At 36.6% G+C, this 23,676-nt stretch overlaps 1 protein-coding gene across 5 annotated transcripts in view; it reads left to right on the plus strand.

Moving 5' to 3' along the window:
- GBE1 (1,4-alpha-glucan branching enzyme 1) overlaps window positions 1–23,676 on the plus strand; it is a 164,507-nt gene that overhangs the window by 42,594 nt on the left and 98,237 nt on the right. For all 5 annotated transcript variants that reach the window (XR_002440516.1, XM_021402997.1, XM_021402973.1 and 2 more), the window contains 2 exons: window positions 18,925–19,050; window positions 20,974–21,109. Coding sequence is in view for 4 of the 5 variants with exons in the window: in XM_021402997.1 (XP_021258672.1) it covers window positions 18,925–19,050; window positions 20,974–21,109 (262 nt within the window). In the remaining variant the exon portion in view is untranslated. The remainder of the gene's footprint in view (window positions 1–18,924; window positions 19,051–20,973; window positions 21,110–23,676) is intronic.

A 23,676-nucleotide genomic window follows, 5' to 3' on the forward strand; every position in this document is an offset into this window, starting at 1 on the left:
GCTTACCTACTGTAGAATGTTCTAAGCTTAGTGTAGAGTTAAAAGGTGTGAATGATGAGAAATGTTGATAACTATTAGCAAATAGTGAGTATTCCTAAGAATGCTTGGTAAAATTGAGAGTTGTGTCTTTCTCTTTGTATAATCATGGTCATATTTCCTACTTTTAAACTGTAGACCTCTATAGTACTTACTCTCTTTCCATTTACCATCTGTAAGGCAAAGACAATACTGCTCATAATTGGTTTACTATACAGAATTTTGTATTACCCAGGATGACTCTTGGTATTAGAAATGTTATTCACTGTAGTTCTGTAGTTGCTCTGAGTCTTCTGAAAAGGCTGGCAGAGCAGAATGTGTGTTTGATTTCCTCTTTTTTTCTCCTCCCCATTGTCTTTAATTGTGCTTTTGTGCAGTTTGCTCTAAACAAAGATGTATGCAGTTATCACTGACACTCAAAACATTTAATTACCAGAGAGGTCCATGAAGCTGAACTGTTATTATTCTGTCTGCCCGTGAGACTGATTAGCTTTTGAATGCATATATCCTGATGTTAATCCAATTTTGAAATCTTTGTACTTAAAATACAAGTATACATAGTTATAATTGATGACTTCACCCACAGTATTCATTCCAACCGCATATGTAACTTTTCTGATAATATTTCATGATTATTTTTGTGTTATTGCTGCCTATGAATCTAACACATCATAATGTTTCCTCTCTATGTATTTATGCATCATAACTAAAGTGTGGAAAAAATTCCTCAGTTAAGGTAAGGTGGTTCTGAGATGGCTTATCCTTCACAAAACCTGAAGTGAGGTTGGAATATTCCACGTGCTAAGAGCGTACATTATCCTCATGTTATGGGTGATCTTTCTGTCTGCTATCATTCCACTAACAGATTCATAAAACTGCTGCTCTTTTATAAGTGGCTTAGTTAGAGACTGTAGGCATTCATAGATTTGCTTATTTTGGAGATCATTAGAATTTGTGTAGCAGAACATTGTTTTGCTGTTCTTCATTCATGTAGAAGCTGAGAATATTGGATTTTATGCAGATGGAAATTACTATGCAGATTGCAGAGGTAATGTTTAAAGACACAGGCAGTGTTGTCTGTGTAGAATAGACTAGGCAAAAAATAATAATATTGAACGGGTGTGTGTGTATATATATATTGTATTACTGTAAAAAGCATAAGGGCATCATACGTTTTTCAAGTTTCTTTTGCCAGTATTAATTCTTAAATATTTAAGTAGTCAACTCCAGACATTCACATAGAGTAATTTGAGTAATCTGCTAGGAGGAAAACCATTCCTCCAGAAGGTCCTTATCTTTAGCTTCTCTCTACACTACTTTCTTCTTCAGTTCTACACAGGCGAATGCCAAGTTCTGAAATTGTGACAAGGTCATTTCTTTTAAATAAGTAATTTCTGAACCAGAATGGAAGTGGATGGAGTGTAGTTGGTGACACTAATTTAGATCAGGTCAGAAAATATTTTTATAGGAAAATAAATGAGGAAGAGAGGTCAAACATTTTCCTGTGTACAGCAGTAGTAGACTGTCTACTGTAGCTCTTCAGGCAGTCTTCTCATAACCACACATAGACATTAAAGAAGGTGAGTTTAAAAAAAAAAAAAAACCCAACCAACTAAACCTTGCGTTTTAGTATGCTTCCTATGCCTTTTTGTTGTGTCAAGGGATGGATGCTCATAGCAGTTGGGCACCCTCTTCGAAAAAAACATTGTATTTTTTTTTTTTTTTGTGACTTGGTGAAAGTATCACTAGGTATTTCCAAAGCTCCTTGTAGGTCCATGGGAGAGCTTATAATGAGTTACTTGGTAAACAAATACAGTTGCTCTTTTTGTTGTATGAGTGCTTCTTATTTTCTGACAGATGTCATAAGCTGAGCACAGATTTAAAACAAAGAAAAAAGCCACCTCTGCTTCAATAAGTTGAACCTCTGTGTATCTGTTTCTTCATTCTAATGAGATTTGTTTGTTTAGTAGATCTCTTAATGATGAGGGTAGCTGTAAGAAGGAGGTGAGTGTTCTTATCTACTTTCATTGTCAAAAATGACTGAATTCTTCCTTCATTGACAGTGTTCCCAGTTTCTTTTCGTAGTATACAGCAAGCTGTTAAGAAAAATTCAGATAGATAGGCTTTTTTAGTAAGTCTTGTGTTGTAATACATGTGCAGGAATTTATCTGTGTTCCACTTTGTTCTTTTTACTTGTTATTTTAAAATGAGTATTATAGCTGCTGTGAGTACCTGTAAATTCAGTTTTCACTGTAATAGTCTCTAATTTTGAAACAGTGTCAGTGAAGCTTATATCTGCTGATAGCGCAATTAAAAATTGAAATCTTATTACCTACGTTGGAGAACTTGTTTAATATTCTTCATAGGAATACAAAAGATCAAAACAGAAAACAATGAACAACTGGAAAATAGAAGCCAGTAAGAATTCAAGTCTAGAGGAAGTTTTCTTCCAAATTTATGACTAACGATATTCTAAAACATTTTGACACAGATAGATAATAAGGCATAATACGATCAGTACTTATAAAATGTTAGCAATTGTGATTATGGGCTATTTGCTGCCCCAGAATATTGAATAGAAAATCATTTCTAATACGACATTGGTGTAAGCTGAACAACAAAATTTTTCTTCTGTGTGCTGGAGAAATAAAATAGTACTAAAATAAGAATAATTGTTAAACTTTCAAGTACTGACAGTTGATCTGTGATTTTTTAAATGACAGATTATGAGTCTTATATAATTTATCTAGCGCTTTATCTGATAACATGTTGAGTAGGTACTTGAAATTAAAACACTGCATCTAAATCTTATTCACGTATTAATGAAATTTAGCTCAGTGTAATTGATTCTGGTTTTTTCCTGTTGAGTTATGAAGGCGAGTGTTTGGATGTCTTCACAATGTACCTTCTTCCAAAGGTATGGTAAAGATTAGGAAATTGTCTGAAAAATGTCAGGATGACTGCATTCATTGGTTTTGTGTAGGGTTTTTTTTTTTTTTTTTTGAGGCCATATAAATTAACTACTAATGGGTAGCTTAGATAGTTTTTATGTAATTGCATGCAGATAGATGACAGTAAGCAAAAATATGTACAAAGTACAAAATTGAGGTTGGCACGATGGCTAATAAGTCACAATTTCTTTTTTTGTACAAAAAACAAGTCCACTTCTGCTGGTTTTGGATAGTTTTCCAGTCCAAATATATATAACACTTTTTGACATTGAAGTGTGCAAAAAAGGGACTGCTTTACATCAGAATGCTTTAACACACACTAACAATGTTTAAAGTACCTAAAAGTGTATTTGTGTACCTATGATGTTCTGGGAAAGGAAAACTGGTTGGAAAGAATATTATCATAACTTCGGATTTGCAATTTTTTCCCTCAATCTAGTAACTCATAGAGCAGCATGCTCTGCGTTTAACTCGGAAACCTTGAAAAAGAATCAAATGTGGTGAGCAAGTAGGTTAATCAGTGTCAGGGAACCACTGTTGGTAAAATTCATCAAGTGTAATTACTGCCAATAATGAAGTAGATGATGTTGCGGCTGACCTTACTGATCACGAAGTCCAGTAGCATAGTATAAGGCAGGTTTCAAGTTCAAGCCTCATGTGTTTCAAGCAGGCTGCAGTCAAAGTGTGAAAGCATTTTTAATGTGAACATGAAGGAATAGTAAACATGAATAAATGGGATAACAGGTTTGAAGCTAGGATCCTATATATAGAAGTGTTAGGGATGTGGTGTTTTTTTCTTTAAATATAAGATGTAAATGGATTATATTTAGTCAGGCAACAGTCTACATGTACAAAAGGAGCCCAGATGCCCCTAGCTGAGGTACTTTCATAGGAAGTTTTCTGAAGAAACATTCCTTGCTTTCTCGTACATACAAACCTAATATTTCCTGCTTCCGCCTTAACTGTGTGTGGGGAAAATATTCTTGCTTATAGTAGACTAAGTGCAGTGTCACTTAAATTTAATGTCTTCAAGTGAGTGAGGGGAGCAAAACCCCAGCTTTGCAAAGTTGAACAGTGACTGAGATGAGTGTCTTGAAGCATCATGCTACATCATTTGTGTGCAGCAAGGAGCAGACATGGTATTGCTGGCATTTTGCACTCTAGAGAACTGGGTTGGGGAAGCATATCTATCTCCATATCATTTCTATAATGAGGTGTCTTCAGTACTTCAGTGGAGCTAAATGGGAAGTAACGCCTTAGTGTGTGTGGTACTGCCTTGTGTTTCATTGCATGATTGTTAGCAAGTTATTGTCGAATTCTCTGTTAACTACAGATTAAATTTACTGGCAGGAAGAGTTATCTCAATGGGACAAAAATGGTCTCTTGACTTTGTTTATCAAATACAAATAGGCAATGTGCAACTACTCATGGGCACATAGCGGCCACAAATCGTGATGCAGTGGACTGTTGCTCTTCAGAGCCTTTTAGAGCCTTAGTTTTTGTTTTTTTTTTTTTAGATTGAGCCCAGCACTTCAGAATGTTTTTGTTCAGTTATTTTGGCAGGCTTAGCTCTCCTGTGACTTGATGACTGCACAATTCCTTGGTAGGAGGTTTTGCCATTTAAGACAATGTTTCTTTTCAGTTTAGCCACACAAAAGATGAATTGTTTCAATTGATAATGGGTATGCACTAGAGCAAATTGTATTTTTTTAGGGGGAAGAGTTAGAAGCTTCTTAAAAACAAAGAGGTCTTCAAAGTAGAAGTTGGAGTCTGAGCATCTAGTTAAGTCTACGTCTATGTGACTGTATTTTCTTCTGTTTTTTTTTATTTGTTTTGTTTTTATGATGGAGTCATTAATGGGTTAAAGCTGTTAACACTAAGGTGTCACTACTGGTAATTTAGAAATTCTAATTCTCAGCTGTATTTGTCTATGATATTGTTAAGAGAAAATTGTAGGCAGAGGATGAGGTAGAGGATAAACTTCAGTATTCTAATGGAGCTATTCTGTACGGTCGATGCTCAAGTCCTGTCTTGGAATCTCTGCTAGCAATGCAGGAATTGGTGGAAGAAGACTTTTTCTGAGGCACTATAATGAAATATTAATGTTATTCTCTTTCAGGTTATCAAAAAGTTGTTAGGTGCATTAAATTAACTATGTATAGAGGGATTCAGGGGAGCTTGTCCCTGGAAGATGACATCATAATGCAGAAAACACATCAGGATTGTGTGTGTTTTTTTTTTTTTTCCCCCTCCCTATTATCCACCAAAGAGGCTGTGACCAAATATGATCAAGAGACTTGTGTTGTTGTGGAGGGAGACAGCAGGAGGAGAGTAGTAAATAGAGAAGAGGACAGTGAAAGGAACATTGCCAGAAGCTGCCTCAGTCATCGGTATAACACTGTGAATATGTCATAGGAAACTGCTACTTCATCTAAAGATGTTTCTTGATCAGTTTGAAAGAATTGCGAGTGGGAGCACCAAAAAGTAAGCAGCTATGCCACAGCCACCCAGTGGCAAGGTTCACAATGCATCAGTTGTCCTTTATGCAAATGCTTTATAGTAGAGGGTAAGACATAGTGCTTTAGTATGCCAATTACGTACTTGAGTAGCTTATTTTCTACTTGACATGGCTTGAAACAACTCTAATAAGTCACACTTATTGTGTGTAATCTGCTTTTTAACTATGATTGCTTTTCAAACCACGCTGTCCCAAGCCTCTTAATTGTTTAATATATATGAATGTTTTTATGGTGTGTATAAAAAATTGTTATAGTTTTTAATCTTCATCACTGTTGTTATGGTAACATGATTCTGGTTAAGTTGCAGTGGGCAAAAATATTTATTGAATTACATGTTTAGAGATTCCAGTTTTCCTTTTATTAACTTGCCTTTGAAATGGTTTTTCAAAATCTGGATTCTGGAGTCCAGTTTGAACAATGTCCTGCAATGTAAATATGTGGTGTTGACATTTTTTTTATGAAGTAGCCTATTTGTCTGTAAATACCTAATAGTGTCATCTTTTGTGTAGCTAGTAGTTATTAACTTACTGTTTTTTTCCTATAGTATCCCATGTACTTCTAGAGTAGTTGATGATGATGAAGTGAAGCTCTGCCTGTAGTCTGGTGCCTGTTGAAATATATCGGGCTTGTTTCTGTGTTATAGTGCTTTTATTATTAACAGTTCTCCTGTTGTTTGCTTGATTTTGATTCTCATATGTTATTTGTATTTCTATCTACATAGAAGTTTTTGTAATAGTAGGCTACTGTATCTGTCTTTTGAATTATACTGTATCCAAATAGATACTGTATTTATTTTCTGTGCATTTTTGTTAGTATACCTGCCTTCTAAGTCAAGCAGGGAAATGAGGGAAAAAAAGACAAAAGTTTATTTTTAATTTGTTCTAGTAAACTAGTTAAACAGGTTTTTAGATTCTTCATTGAAATAGAAATACTTGCTTAATTCACAAATGGAGTTATATCTCCCTCTTTTGGAAAATCCAAGCATGGCTTAACTTTGGAGTTAGGCTTTTGCTTCTTTCATATCTTGATTTTTATTTATTTATTTTAATATTGAGAGGGATGAAGGGGAAATTTTTGAATATCCCTATTAAGTTTAGAGTCCAGTGTGACTGATATATTTTCAGGTAAATAATCTGCACAGAAAATCCCCCCTACAATGACTTCTGAACCAGATACTACTTTACAGAATTACTGTTAAACACAAAACCACCTCAAAAGTATTCATGTGTATCCAATAACTAATCAGCATTTTTTCATGTTTTGAAATAAATGCTTGACCTCTTAGCACATCCCTATTTATTTTTCTCTTCTGAGCAGTTTTCTAAAGCAGGCAGCTTTGTCTTGACTACTTTTGATTTGACAGTAATTAGGAACAGATGAGGAAAATAATTTGCAAAGGGGAGACCTGGAGTAATGTGGCTAGAGCGTTCCATTACTTTTCATTTCCATTTTAGCTAACTTGCAATTTATGAAGAACAACCTTACAGACGAAACATACTTTTCTTTGTTTTCTGAAACTTCTTTTCAGGGTTTATACTGAATTAGCTTTTTAACAAATAACTTAGAATCATGGAATCAGAGAATCCTTAAGAGTTGGAAGGGACCTCTGAGGGCCATCTAGTCCAGCTGCCCTGCAGTGAACAGGGACATCCACAGCTAGATCAGGTTTCTCAGGGCCTTATCCAGCCTCGCCTTGAAAGTCTCCAGGGACGGGGCATCAACCACATCACTAGACAACCTGTACCAGTGCCTCACCACTCCCACTGTAAAAGAGTTTTTCCTTATATCTAACCTAAATCTACTGTCTTTGAGCTTGAAGCCATTTCCCCTCGCTCTGTTGCCACAGACCCTGCTAAAGAATCTCTCCCTTTCTATCCTTTACCTCTTTACCTGAAGAGTCCCAGCTTTCTCAGCCTGTCCTCACAGGAGAGGTGTTCCATTCCATGGATCGTTTTTGTGGCCCTCCTCTGGATGCACTCCAACAGGTCTATGTCTCTCCTGTACTAAGGACTCCACATCTGGATGCAGTACTCCAGGTGAGGCCTCACCAGCAGAGAGTAGAGGGTCAGGATCACCTCCCTTGACCTGCTGGCCACGCTGCTTTTGATGCAGCCCAGGATATGGTTGGCTCTGTGGGCTGCAACGGCACGTTGCTGATCATCTGTGAGTAACCCCAGGTCTTTTTTGGCAGGGCTGCCCTCAATCCTTTCATCCCCCCGTTTGTATTGGTAATGGGGGTTGCCTTGACCCAGATGCAAGACCTTCACTTTCATTTGTTGAATACTTTGTGATGTTCACTTGGGCCCTCTGCTCAAGCCTGTCTAGGTCCTTCTGGATGGCATCCCGTCCCTGTGGTGTTTCAGCTGCACCCCACAGCTTGGTGTCATCAGCAAACTTGCTGAGGATGCACTCGACCCTACTTGATGTCATTGATGAATATACTTAAGAGTATCGGCCTCAGCACTGATCCCTGGGGGACCCCACTTGTAACTGATCTCCATCTAGACATTGAGCCATTGACTGTCACTCTCTGGACTTGATCCTGCAGCCAGTTCTTTGTCCATCGAACAGTCCACCCATCAAATCTGTATCTTCCAATTTTGAGGGAAGGATGTTGTGTGGTACCGTGACAAAGGCCTTACTGAAGTCCAGATAGATGACATCAGTGGCTCTTCCCTTGTCCCCTGATGCAGTGACACCATCATAGAAGGCCACTAGGTAGGTTAATCAGGATTTGCCCTTGGTGAAGCCATGCTGGTTGTCCCGTATCACCTCCCTGTCTTCCAAGTGCCTTAGCATAGTGTATGGGAACTGCTGAGTCATGAACTGAACCACTGATGGAGCACCTGGAGGAAAGACCCAGTCAGCCCTGGGGGCACAGGTGAGGGCAATTCACTGTGTGACTGTGTGGAGCCAGGCTCCACCCCTCTTCAGCCTCATTTAAGGGCTGACTGCCACTGAGGAACGATCTCTTTCTGGAGATCCCTCCTTGGTAGAAGCTTTTCTCTGTGAACCCAGAATCTTCTGATATGGGTGAGCGATTTACTTCCCTTCCCTTGTAGCACTTTGCTATCGTGCAGGTCCTTCCACCTCTTTTGTAATGCCTTTTCCATTGTGTTGGTCTTTCCAGTCGTTACACGTAGCTTCCAGGAAGATCTGCTCCATGATCTTTCGTGGTGCAGTGGTGAGACTGATAGGTCAGTAGTTCTTGGGGTCATCTTTTCACCCTTTTTAAAAATGAGTACAATGCTACCTTTTTTCCAGTATTTAGGGACTTCACCTGATGACCATGACTTTTCATATATCATAGAGTCACTTTGCAACCGCATCAGCTAAGTCCGTTAGGACTCTGGCATGCATCTCATTGGATCCCCATAGACTTGTGGATGTTCAGGTTCCTAAGGTGGTTGTGATCTTAGCTTACACTGGGAGGGACGCTGCTTCCCCAGTCCCCTCCTACCAAACCAAATGTTTGAGGGCCGTGTAGCAAGCAGTTATCAGGGAAGACCAAGGCAAAAAATTTGAGTACCTTAGCCTTCTCTTTGTTACTAGCCTGCCTGTGTCACTCGCTAAGGGAGGTATGCCCTTCTAGACTTCCTTTTTTGGTTGAGGTACCCATAGAAGCCTTGTTCTTCTTGGTATCTCTAGCCAAGTTCAGTTCATGCTGGGCTGTGGCTTTCTTAACCCCATGCCAACACAGTCTCGCAGATTCCGTATAGCCTTCCCATGATGCCTGTCCCTGTTTCCACTGGCTGTGCATTTTCTTCTTGCTCTTTGGTTTGACCAGCAGGTCGTGGTTCAGCCGTGCCGGTCTCTTGCCTTCCTTTTCTGACTTGCTACACCTGGGGATGGAGAGCTCTTGCACCCTGAATAAAGCCTCCTTAAAGACTTAATAGCTCTGCTCTGCACCCTTGCCCACGCTGACAGTTTCCCTGGGTGTTTTGTTGACTAACTCCTTGAAGCCCAGGAATTTAGCTTTCCTGATGTTTAGCTTCCTAACTTTATGCTTCGCCTGTGTCATATCCCTCCAGAGCGTAAACTCAACCACAGATAGCGTGGTCACTACAGCCTGGGCAGCCTCCAATCCTGATGTCACCAGTCAGTTCATTTATATTGGTGAGCAACAGATCCAAAACAGGTCCAAACTTAGTGACTCTAAGCACCTTGCATTTCTGAAGTGTGTTATTTCTTGGTTATTTGGAGCTTTAGGAAGCTAGAGTATGGCAAAATTCTTCAGTGGAAGTTGTGTTGTGGAAAGATCTCCCATTTTCCCTGCCCTTTCCTCACCAATTTGGTTGGGGGGATAATGTGGGAGGGTAAGTCCAGCTGAAGGAAACTGTAGTTTTGAAAAGCTGTTGATCTTTTTTTCCCACCCTACCCCAGACCTCTCCCACCCCCTTTGTGCCCATCTTGGTCTTAGTGAGGCAGGCACATGCAGGAGCAAAAGCAGTGCAGCAGTAGCAAAGAAAAGCAATGTCTGCTTGTTCATTCCTTGTCTTCTGTTGCAGAGGCTGCTAAGGCATTGCTCTCTTTTGAACTCCTTGGAATTTATCAGGTTGAATTCCAGAATAAAGCTCTTAACAGTGCTGTTCTGTCCCATTTCCTTTTTTTTTTGTCAGGCATTTGAATTTTAAAGGTAACTGTGAGACACAAAACTCAGCATTCTGGTCCTGTATTCCACAGCAGATTGCATTCCCTTACCAAAAGCATTCCTCACTTCAGAACAGTTAGAAAAGCCAATCTTGGAATATTTTGAGCCCATGAAAATGAAACTGTTGAGCACGCAACATCTGCCAGCTGTAAAGCTGCCTCAGTTTGCTCTGAGAGGTTTCGTTAAAAACACATGGCTGAACTGGAAGCAGCACACTGTTGGGTTTTGGGGGTTTTTTGCACATTTTTTGTGCAATTTTTTGTCTGATACATTATTCCCCGAATAGCAAAACTATTTTTGGTTCAGAAGCAGGGTAGAAATCCTTCTCTTACAGAACAGTATGACCTGTAGAAAGACTGGTAATATTTGCCCTGTATTTTCCTGTACGTGTGTAAAATGCAGAGTTGGTGGTCATTTACTCTCGTAAATATGCTCAATTTGAATCAACCACTAGCAAAGATAATCATAACCGTATGTTCTATTGAGTACTGAGGACTGGATATGTTTTGTGGAATAAAAGTCAAAGGTGTCCAGGGAAAAGCTATTTTCAACTAATTATAACTTCTCTATTTCTCTGGCAACTTGAAGTAGCTGAGGACAGAAGGATGATCAATCTAAGAAAAAAAGAAAAATGATCTCATAGCAGGATTACATCGGTGACTTGAATACAGGAACAGGCATTGAAACCAAACTGCATTTATGAAATAAAATGTAAGACTAGGTTTCCTTATAGCAGCAGTAAGTTTCAGGTACAAATTCTTAAAGAGATAAACGTGAATTGGTCCAGATTCTTTTCTATTCTTGTAAACCTGTGCTTTCTCTTCTTTTCCTGTATTTCTATTGAAATAAAAATTAAAACCTTTTTTGTCTTACACTGTATGTTTTTTTTTTTAGAAGTAGTCTTGGTGTGCAAGACGTTTTTTCCTTTCCCCGCACAACTGAGGAAGTGAAATACCTTGATGTTTAATTTCTAATAAATTTCATAGAGTTGGAAAAAATGGTTGTCATATTTCAGCATCTATCTTAAACTTTCCACAAAGTCCTTCAAACCTAATCCTGACATATTCTAACTTTTCAGTCACTTTTTTTTTTCAGGTCACATGCGTGTAACTGAGTCGAGATGGTGTTTGCCCCTGTTCTTGTCTCTTATATTCACATTTTCTTTTCTCTGAAACGAAAAAAATATAAAGCGAATGAAAAAAAATAAAGTTGTAATATTTAGAAATAAGAGCTTATTGCCCTTGCAAGTAACAAATCACTGGCATTTCCATATTTCTATTAAAGGTAATCCACACTCTCATTATGTGTTAGCTATTGTTAGTTTGATGGCCATTTTAATTTCATCATTGTATTAAAGGCCACAGATACTAACAATCATTCCAAGGGCTTTCAAGCCATTAAAGTAATGAAATAATAATACAGTGTTTCAGTGCAATTTATTGGTTTGCATGTTATTTTCATTATTTCCTCCTCTTTTCTGCCTGTCTTCTCATCTCTGTATGTCAAGCCACAGTGTAACAAATTTACTGAAGTGCGAAATACCACTCTTAATTCTTTAGTATCTGCAAGATTGTTTTTAAAAAAAAAATCTCAACTTTTAATTATTTTAATTTGAGAATAAAAATCATGATGTTTCAATGACAATTCCTTATTTTCAATTTTCCGTGCTTGGCTCTGTGTCACCATTAGTGAGGAACAGAGGTAGATAACTTAAGGAGTCATGCTGTAACTCAAAATAACATTTGCATGTGGAATTTGTCTGCTTTCAAGGCAGGATTTGAAAACTAAAGGAGTGGGCAAGGAGACTACAAATGGGAAAGAAAATGTGTATGATCTTGTATGTAACTGTCAGTTGAATGGTTCTGTCATCCTGTTCTGAAGATCTGTGTGTGTATGTATACAGCAAGGTAAGATAGCCAGGTAAAGCCAACATGAAAATGAGGATGGAAGAGTAATACAAAAAGAAAGAAATGAAATTCATAAACATGTATGAATTTTCAATTGTTTTGTTGCACAGTTCTACCTGTCATAAAAATAGCATGATCACATGAAGCTCTGTTTTGCATGTAGGTTTATACTTTGTTTAAACAATTGTTATTGGTCACTGAACTTTGCAAGTATTGAGACGTGCATAATTTTCAAACTGTTCATTGTCATAATCTAAAGAAATATGTGGTTTAAAGGTCATAAAAATCCAAAATTTTTCACTAACTCAGAGTAGATTGAAAGCTGACTGAATGTAAGTGCCTAGTTTTAATTAAAATGCCAGAAACTTCTACAAGGGACTGGCAGTTGTCTTGTAGGCCATCTGGAAGATCTATGCTACCTTGGAAAGACAGAAAGAATAGTGGGGTATTTGAGAGGCTCTAAAATGTTTAATGTATGTGTAAATTGAGGCCACTGAATCTCACTTGTCCTGCCTTGGAAGTACCATTAAATTAAATGGAACTATTTCAGCTTCTCAGTTACTCCAGTGTGTTATTGCCTTTTCTGTAAGGCTAGGCTGCCCTCAGAGTGGTTTTTTGCTAACTGTAATAGACTGCTTTTGAGAATGTACTTAGTTTTATTCTACAGCTTACTCTCAGTTTCATAAATCTCCTCTACTCTAGTGGGACAGACACCTTGTCATTTAGATACTAACATTATTCTGAGATTTAAGTCTTGCTTTTTCTTGTGTTAGTCCAGCACTATTAAAATAGAAATGCATCTTTGCACACCAATTTTAACGTACCTTTAAGGTCAGCAATTTCTTAACGTACATTTGCTCTTATTACAGCTGTACATTCCAGTTTTTATGGTGATTTTACTTAGGTGTGGAATTTCTTGCTTCAAAATTAATCACTTCAGTAGCGTTGATACCTCAGGTTACCAGGGCATCTTTTCACTACCTTGGGTGTACTCATCTGTGAAATCTACTTCGCTAATCACAGTGCTAAACTTCAGGTGTGCTGAAAGTTTCAAACGGAAATGTCGAAACATGCCTATAATGGAAAATGTAAATAAAACACACATTTTTGAAGTTTACATATGAGAGGTGAGCAGCTTAGCACAAGCTCTTCACTTTTTATTGTTCTACAGCTATGCATATAATTTATATATCTGTGCCCATACATTTGGTGAACAATATAACTTTTAAATGTCAAATTTTAAAGGACTCTTTCATTCTGTCTTCCTGAGATTTGTGTATTTGTCTGAGAGCATTTAATGTGTATTTATATTGATATTTCACTTTGAATGTTGTATGCTTCTGGGGTTGCCAGAGTTTATACTTCTTGTCTGAATGTATTTACTGCTGGAGGGAAAAAACAACAATGGGTGAGGTATATCTAGTGTTAATGTAGGTAAATTCTGTATGATTAATTTCAAGTTTTTTGGAAGTTTGCACTATAAATTACCAGTGGATAAACAACTCGGAAAGTATGGGGAAGTAGATAAGTCTCTTTTCTTTTTGTATACCATTCTAAATATGAAAGTATTGTGAGATATATTCTCTCCACAAAAAAAGTGTCAAATTGTCTATGTGTTATGCAGTTTGCTGGCAGTACATAGGTCGCTCTGAAAGTAATGCCTTGTAGTATCCGCGGGAATAAATAGAACAGATACGAATAGTCCAGTAACAGTATTTAATAGAGTGAATTCTCAGCCACAAAACATTATTTTTCAGTATAGCAGTATAGTCACCACCATTAGCTATGCATTTTTGCCAGTGATGAACAAGAGCTTGTTTAAAAAAAAAAAAAAAGGCTGTCTGGAATGTGGCTTGTCTTTCTCATCACTGTCACCACTGCTTAAATGCACCACCCACTGCCTCACTGGGCTCACATCTGCTGTTTGGTTTCCATAAACATACAAGAAGTGTCAATGAATGTCAGTGCATGCAATTTCTTCCACATGGAGGAATTCAGTGACACACCTTGGCTTCATAATGCACCTCCATGTCAGATGACATTCTGTCAGACTGCCCCTCTGCTGCTGTCTGTCACATGGCAACAAAATGTAATGCAATATTGTTGGGAAGGTTCAATCTCTACTGCCATACCACTAATATCTGCCTCTGGTGTTGTGGGCCAACATAATAAAATAGGAGGCATTACTTCTAGTGCAGCCCTTGTGAAATAATGCTCTATCTATTGGTAACGAAGATAAAGAAGTCCTCATGTAGATGGTGGCGAGTACTTCTTCTGTTTTTCTGGTTGTTACTTGTTTACTTTGTTTTTCTGCCGAACTATGGACAGTATATATGTAACACTTCTGATACATACATTTCTTCTTAACCTACATTTGGATGTTTCTTAACAGATTCTTTTAAGCATAAAATGGAGGAAGATGTATTGTTTTGCATGAAAAACATGACTTCCATTTTTCCCTCTTCCTTTTGGAGATTTCTCTATAGTGACCAGCAATGAATCTCTTTCCTGACCATTTTAACACAGTTGGTGTTTAAAAAGGGATTTAAATCCCAAGAGCCAAAGAAGGAGGTTCATAACTCAGCCCTCATTCAGAGGAGACGTGCTCCAGCCTCAGTGGATCTTATCAGTGGATCTGATGAGATCATTTTCATGGCTCTCATCTGCACCTGCTCTAACAGGTCCATGTTCTTAAAAACCCGCAAAACAATGCTGTATGTTCTTGAAAGTCAGCAAAAAATGAAGAAATGGTAATAAAATTGGAAATATACTGAATGTTTTTATCTACAGTTCTCTTTAAAGCTTAGTAAATGTGAAACAGATTTGTTGTTATTAGAAGCTAAATTATTGCCAGTTTGCTTGGTCCATGTGACAAATGTATATCATATTATAGTAGTATGGATTTTAGAGCTTTATTAATGGAAATATAGATTTATACCAGGTAGTATAACGTCCTTCCTCATATACATTAAGCAAAGAATAGGAATGTACATCTTAAAAATGAAGTAGGTAAATCCCAAGACCATTTTGAATCAGCCTATTTAATGAATATCGTACACTTATACATTTTTTCTGTAGAGAACATTGTTTAGGTAATTAGGAAATGTAAACTCAGCTATAAAATGTTGGTGGACTAAGCTGTAACTAGCTTAGGTTATACACAATAACTTTTAAATGTATTTTAAAATGAGAAAAAAAATCAAAGTTAGAGCAAAAACGAAGTATCTGCTAAGTAGTCACATGGGTACATTGTGTAATGACTATATTCAATATTCTTCATGTATGTATAACCTGTTGCAGTATATGCAGCCTGTATGTGGTGGCTACATCTTATCTATGAGCACTGCAAAGAATGAATCATGGGTAATACTGTGGGCAAGTAGAGCATGGGTTATTTATGTATCTTCTAGTTTTACATGTGTGTTTTATAAAATTACAATAAAACTTTTATTTTCATTAGTTGTTTCAAGAAATGCCTAGACATGGAAACAAAAGCTATTGGACCATTTTCTTGAAGTATTTATTTCAGTCTTGGGCTGAATTTCTATTTGTGTTGGGGTACCTTTCAAGATTTTGCAATGTTTTGTAATCCTTCAGCTAAACATAATGGTATAGGAGTTCTATATTCGGATAACACTTTACAAATAGAAAGATTTAAGCTTTGTAATTTATGAATCAATTTTTCTCCATACTATGATGTAGAGGAATAATAAGATGGATCATAGAGCCTAGTAGTTAAGAAAAAGTTTCATAAATGGCATTGATGTAAAATTAAGAAAAGGTTAAGTAAGCTTAAGAAACAATAATTGAAAACACTAGGTTGATAACTTGGAATAGCTATAAATAAACTATATTCATTTTTTTTTCTGTGAACTGGAGAAGTGAATTCAACTTTACTAATGTCAGTAGCATATTGATTTATTTCCTGAGTTAACTGCACTCATGACGTTAAAACACATCAGCAACACATGGGGGACATTAAAGTTTCTAACAGTGGTAATCATGGTGGGGTTTGAGGTTCAACCAGATACAGTCATGGCTGCATCTGAAAATACTCCTTGTTTTAAGAAAGCCTAGACTGTGAAGAAAGCAACAGATGTATTTTCTAACTACTTGTCTAATTAAAGTGCTTATTCCCACTCTGTAGAGGTTTTCTGATATTTGCATAGTTAAATTGTACAGCTTCTGTTGTTGAAGAAAGTTATTTTCTTTAGAATATTTGAGTTCTCTTATATTTGCATAGTCAAACTGTAAGTTGAGTTGTCCTAAATCAAAAATGAAGACCAAAAAGTTTAGATATTGTTAGGGATGAAGAGCAAAGAAAAGTCACTTCTTTAATAGATTTAAGTATGTAAACCCAACATTTGCAGAAGGTTGTATATTAGCACAACCTCTTTATGACTGTTCACTATTCATATCACAGCATAAGAAAAATACATGTGCACCCTTGCTTCTTAGTAGTTTTATTTATTGCAGTTTGACTTCTGGCTATTAAAACTTGTAGGGACTTTAATTGTTACTACAAAGGCTGTAAGTTTCTTAGAGTACTTACCAATTCTTCAAAAATCATTTTGTATAAATTCAGAAATGAGAAAAATTATGGTCAGTTTCAGATGATTGACTGGAACAAGAAAAATTCTGTAATTTCAGATGTACAGAATAGAGATCAATTAAATTCTCATATCTGCACCACAACTGGGGGAGTGTGACTTAAAAATAGGGAAATATCTGTTTGATCATATTTAAATGTTTCTAGTCTGTTTTCATGAGTGTTTTTTGTTGCTTAATGAATTAAATAGTACACGTGACTGTTTTTGGTATTTCATAATAGGTTAAATTTTTTTCTCCACTCTCACCTCCCCAGGATCTTTTTTTTTTGAATTAAGCCTGACTTACATCTAGTTGACTGATGTTCTATATTTAGTTGAAATACCTCATACAAATGTGCCCACTTCTCATAATCCTAAATAGCGTAGATTCCACTATTGCATTAGAGGAAAAAAAAAAGAATGTGAAGATGGTTAGCTATAGTTATTATATGCGGTAATTAGATTATTTCTGTTAGATAAATTGGAACAAACTTAATAAAACAAATGGTAACATCATCAGAAGTGTTATCAGAAAGAGTGTGTAGTTTTTAGAAGTAATATGCAAATTGCATCAATGCTATTGGACACGAGGATCTTTATTGTTGATACAATTTGCAAAACTACTTTTTAGCCCACTTTTTAGCTCAGCACTCTGGCAGAAGAATTTTTTCATGCAGCTATACAGAGTATGCAGTAACTTATTCACAGCAAAGCCTGTCTTCAATTGTCAGTGAATCTAAGGTGCAGTAGTCTTTGATATTATACACTGAAAGGCATAGCAATCACATTTCCTTGCTTTATTCTACCAAATTCCATTAACCTGCCATGTATACTTATTTTCATCTTGTTTTCTCATGTGACTGGATTGAGGATACAGATAATCTATCAAAACAAAAAAATACTTGCCTCAGGCAAAAAGGCAATTACTGATAATTGTCTTCATCCAGACTTCTTGTTAGGAACTGAGAGCAAAGAAAATTTGGGTTTTTCTTGTTTTTAATATTTTAATTAAAAAAAAAAGAAAGCTCAACTTTTACCCTTCTACCCTATGTTTATAGCTCTCTTTTACAAGCCACCAAAACCAACACAAAAAAAAAAACCAGAAATACAGCCAGTTTCCTAACAAATGCAGAATAAAGAAGTTTAGGTGAAAGGTTTCAATAACTTGTGTGTTTCTAGTTTCTAAATCTGCAATTTTTCTGTGTCATTGTTTGAATGGCAACCAAAACAACAAACAAGATTAGACTGACACTTGTTCTACATGGAGGAAATGACTGAGATGGATGGAGCAGGCTTTTTCAGAATCTTAGAAGGAAAACCCTAACAACAACTGACTTCTTGTTAACTGCTTTTATAAGACAGAATAAGGGGGGAAATACAGATAATGATCAAGTTTTTGCATCCCTTGTGATGCTGAGCACCTGTGCTTGTGCAGCACCAGATAGAGCCCCTGATGCTGTCCATCATTTCAAATTTGCCTTTGTTATGTTAAATGATAATAATCAAAACATTTATTTTGTTTGATTACACATTCTGGCAAAGTGAAGTTTTGTGAGATTTTTTGAGCAATTAATAAGTCATTTCTTCCAACTCCTTGTAAAATAAGTGGCACCAAATAAAGGCAAAATAAATTATATGCTTATCTTTATTTTAGCATTAGATTGGTGAAAAAACTGGAGTAACTGCAAGGCAGCAGCAGAAGTCCAGCAGTCATAATTTTCTTCTTTACTATCTACTTGGCTTGGAAGTTTTCCTGTGCCGTTTGTGTAAATCTGTGTTTCTGGTCTATATTGTAGCAGCCATGATTCGTTGAGGCATAGGAAAGAGGAGAAATTAAGATATTAAAATTGGCGTACGATATTGTTTGCCAGGTAAACAAATTGTGGTTCTCATCTTGGTGACATTATGTTACTTGCCTGTTTAAATTTGTTAGAATGTGGTGGTGAAACAGCGATAATGGGAAGTAAGGGAACTTAGCAGTAATCTGTTTGGAAAAGCTTATTTTTCCATTACCTATATGAAGTTTACATATATATTCCCACCTTTTTACTCCTGCTTGTGAACATAATTTGTATGTCTGGCATGCCCGATTCACTCTCTCTTTACAAACCTTGCCTGTGAATAGGGTGATTCTTTTTTAACTAGCATTATGTGTTTGTTTATTGTTTAAATTTCTGTGTACCATACTATTTCATTCCCTGCTGTGGTTTACAGAGTGAATGTTTCATGAATTTTATGTGACTGCATTGGTATGTTATGGTTGTTTTATAGGTGGTGATTCGTGCTCAAAATGGCGAACTCCTCTATCGTATTTCACCGTGGGCAAGATACGTAGTCCGTTACGAAGGCAAAGTGAATTACGATTGGGTACACTGGGATCCACCACAGTCATATATAGTAAGGCTTAAATATTATTTTTGAGAGGTGTATAAAAACAAGTATCACATTGTAGCTGTAGTCCTATTTTGGAAATTTAGAGTTGTTACAGGAAAAGACAGTAACATGCTAGCCAGGATAGCCACCTGAGAAATGGTTTGTATTCAGCACTTTGACAGAAACAACTGACTTTAATGATGGATGTTTCTGAGCTGCTTTCACTGTCTCCCATGGAGTATATAAACAGTGGTTATCCCTTAAAATGATATCTTTGCCTTGACTTTCCACATTATGGGCAAGTTTGGTAACTCTTCCAGGGTTAGGTGGTTACAGTCCTACTCTGCTCTTGAGGAGGGAATTAGGTTTAGAATTAGCTACATGTACAATGTTCAATGCCAGTAATAAGTTAACACTGTATGAAGTCAGAAAAAGTCCTCAAAAATAAGGTGCCTGTGCTCCAATGTAATCCCAGTCTTTTCATATTGGGAAAATCTGTGTATTTTATACCCAGTTTTCATGCAGTGCTGCTACTGATGGGACAGAGTTGACAGCTTCTGATATATAAGTACCCAAGGAAAGTGTTCAGAACTTCTGACTGGCATGTTGCTATACTTTGTTTTTGTTTTCTGTTTTTTGGGTTGTTTTAATTACAAAATGCACTGCATTTTATTTTATGAGAGGTAATGCAAGTTCTGTTATGAGTTAGATTTTAGCACCCACCTCAAATTATGAATATTCTTGACAGAGGAAGGATAATTTGCATGTAGAATCTCTAAAAATAAAGATTACATAATTTACAGTAACTTTCAAATTTAAATGTACAATCTCTGTGAATTGATTGATATACTCTATTTCTTCTTGCTCTATAACTCCTAATTTTTCTACAGGAAGAAATAATTGAGCGACAAAATCATACAGAATCACTGAATAAGCAGAGCGGGACAGCCCTTTCCCTTGCCCGTCTGGCAGTGCTGGGTATGGTTGGCCCTTTAGGCTGCCAGGGCATGGTGCTTACTCAGACACAGCCTGGTATCAGCTGGAATCTGCAGATCCCTCTCTGCAGGGCTGCTCTTCAGCCTGTGTTCCCCAGTCTGTATGCTGATCCAGGGTTTCCCTGTCCCAAGTGCAGAATACAACGCTTGCTCTTGTTGAGCTCCATGTAGCTGGTGATTGCCCAGCCCTCTGATCTGTCACTGTCTTTCTGCAAGGCCTTTCTCCCCTTGAGAGAGTCAACTGCTCCTCCAAATCCAGTGCCATCCTAAAACTCAATTACTATACCATTAAGTCCTGGATTTAAGAAACCATTGAAAAGCACTGGCTGAAACATGGAGCCCTTTGGAACTCCACCAGTGGCTGGCTGCCAGCCTGATACAACCCCATTTACAATAACCCTTTGAGCTCAACCCATAAACTGGTTGTCCATGTATCACGTTATCTTTTTGTTAAGCTGTATTCTGAACGTTTTGTCCAGAAAGTTACTATGAGAAATGGCATTGAAAGCTTTGCTGAAATCAAACAGGATTATTTCCAACAACTGGAAATGGATCAGTTTTTATGGCCCAGAGTAAAAAGGAGGCAAGAACATCTAGGTTGCAGACAAGCCTTTACTGAGTTATGTCGGATAAAAAGAATTGACTCTTTGAGTAAGAGGTACTTAAACTTCTGCTTACTCTTCGCAAATATGTATGCCAGCATGTCTTTTAACTAGTTTTGTTCTAACTTTCTGACCTCACTTAAGTACGGAACTGACAAGTAGGAAATAAAATCTTGCACCATTTTTTTAAATTGGGGGAAATTAGAAGAGGAAAAGTATATTTTAAACAATAGTTTATCTGTTTCTTCATGTAAGATTGTTGTTTTTTAAAAAATTAAATCCCAATTAGATGTAAACTTCTCATATTTCCTGTTGTTTACTGTTGACAGTCTTTTTTTTTTTCTCCATAGCGAAGGCATCGTTCCCCCAAGAAGTTAAAAAGCTTGAGAATCTATGAATCTCATGTGGGAATTGCTTCCCCAGAAGGGAAAATAGCTTCTTATAAAAACTTCACATTTAATGTACTACCCAGAATAAGGGATCTTGGTAAGTAATAACACAGATGCTTGCAGATATGTGCTTGTACTCTTATTAGAATATGTAATTATCAAGTGTCTATGTGTTTTTTTTATTTTCAGATTAAAAGCATTGCAGAAATAGATTCTTAAAGCAGAACAACAACAAAAAAAGTTAAATTTATGGGAAAGAAATGTGGACTGGAGTATAATTTGGAACCAAAATCCATTCAATGGATTTTAAAGTAAAATGTGATTTCAGAAATCTAGATAATTATTGGAGGGCAATTTGCTTTTGGCACAGCTTTTCATCTGAAAACAGATCTGTTGTGTGATAGTCTTTGGAAAATACTGTGTTCTTAATTGGCTCTGCTAATGTACATCTTGCTTTTTAGAAAAGACAAAGAAATATCGGAATAGAAAGGATTGTCCTTTTTCTTTGCCTCACAAAGTGTGCTAATTGTTTGATTTTTTTTTTATCCCTTAATAGTTGTGACAGTTGTTACAAGGTGTCAGAATATGGAAACTTAAAACATGAGAAATCCTCTCTTAAAAAGAACCTTCTAGTATAGTGGAGGATATATGTGAAACAGCTGGCATGATTAAATTAAGAAGCATAGCAAACTGTTCACCTCAATCTGTTGAATGATTTCTTTAAATTCCTGCGGCATCTTTGCACTGTTTATGCAATGGGCAGTATTAGAACTTGTTAACTTTTAGTCACTGTGATGAAATATGTGACTCAAATGTCAGATAATCTTGACGTACATGATTGATAGCTTTTAAATAGTGGCTGTCCTTAACTGTTGTTTGATTTTTATTTATCAGAGTGCCTGAAGAAGATATATGCTTTTCTTGTAGTCTTGTTTGTTGAGTCAGTGTTTCACAAAGCATGGTGGGGTTTGCAGGCTGCAAATGTGAAGGCCCTCAAAAATACGTTTGGCTAACGTTAAATACCTGTGCCTCTTTCCCTACTGCCAAAGTACTTCCTTCTTTCCAGGAGGTTAATAGGTTTAACAGAATTATCACAACTTTCCGCTTTATGTATCGATTCTTTTTGGAGGAGAAGAAATGTTGTGAAAAGGCTGATATACCACAAAAGCAATTAAAAGTTTAGGCTGCATATAGAAATTATGATAGGTAGTCTTCTTATTTAAATAAGTAAAGTCTGTGGGTATTGTCTCTCTCACTTTTTTTAAGATATATTTTTAAGTAATATTTGATTCAGTTGTGAAATGTCTTATTTGTTAAGACAAGCTTAAAGACATATTTATTTAAGAATAAATACTAAGATATTAATAACTTGTAGAAACGTGCATGAAAAATAGTGAAATAGTATAAATCATACTAATTTGATGCTATACAACTGTTTTTATTTACAAAATCCTGTAAATAATAAATGCAACGAGCTTGAATTATGAAACATCATTTTATCTGACAAACTGCTGAGCTTATGCCAACTATCTGCTAATAACTAACTCATTTTTGGGTGCAAAATTTGAAAACAAAACCAGCAACAAAAGTATGTGGTTTACACTAAAGAATGAAGAGCTTGGTTAAACTAATAAAGAGAAGTTATGTAGTTGTAGGTGTCTCAGCAGATTGTATATTAAACTTGGAAGTTACCTTTTGCTGACTGTCCTTATTTAGTAGCTAGCTGGGGCACTTCTCTGCTGACATTAATGATAGATTGGGTCAGGTGTATAGTAAGTAGTTTCATTGCTAGTGCACAGTTTCTCCTTTAGATTTCCCTCTCTTAATTGTGCTGAAATACTTTAGGTGATGCAAGAGAGAGTGAGTCTCTTACGCTTATGTACTGTCACAGTTCTTTGGTAAACTCAGAACAAAAGCACATTACTCCTGTACTTTCTTCTGAAATATTTAGTTTTACACAGGTTACTTGATGATTGAACCTTCCATTTTCAAAGGAAGGTCATTTAAGTATAAGCTATTAGGTAGAATTACCTCTTGAGAGAGAGAAAATCTGTAGTTAGTTGTTAACTATGCATTAGAATTAAGCCAGCTAAAACAGGAAAAAGAAAACACAAACTGGAACTGATAAGTTACGGGAGTTGAATTTTTTTTGTTAACTATTCTTGAGGTAAGTGTGTTCGTCATGGTTTTATGATTTTCGGTTATTGGTATTCCACATCATAACATCATGTAGTGTATGGACCTGGTTCTCAGAAGAGAAGGACTACTACACTGCCCAGGGGACTTTGCTCCGCTGTTACCATTTTCCGGTCAGAGGGAAAGATAAAAAACATGCGTATCATGAGATCTTGTTCTCTCTTTCTGCCCGTCTCTTGTTCTGGCAGCATCTCGTTCCGCAACCGTCTTATTGTCTGTATTAGAGTAAGGCCTACCTTGATTTTTGGACATTCTCTCTCATTGTATTGGATTTATTAGCTTAAATTGTAATTATATTGTATTATAGTGTGTTGTTTTGCCTTCTGATAGCTTATTTAGTAAATTAGTTTGTTTCTCCTCAGATTGTTGCCACTGTTTTGTTCTCAGGCCCATCTCCCTGCCCTTTTCCCTTTTCCCTTTTCCCTTTTCCCTTTTCCCTTTTCCCTTTTCCCTTTTCCCTTTTCCCTT

The sequence above is a fragment of the Numida meleagris genome, chromosome 1 (genome assembly GCF_002078875.1).
Source record: "Numida meleagris isolate 19003 breed g44 Domestic line chromosome 1, NumMel1.0, whole genome shotgun sequence".
In the NCBI taxonomy this organism is placed as follows: domain Eukaryota; kingdom Metazoa; phylum Chordata; class Aves; order Galliformes; family Numididae; genus Numida; species Numida meleagris.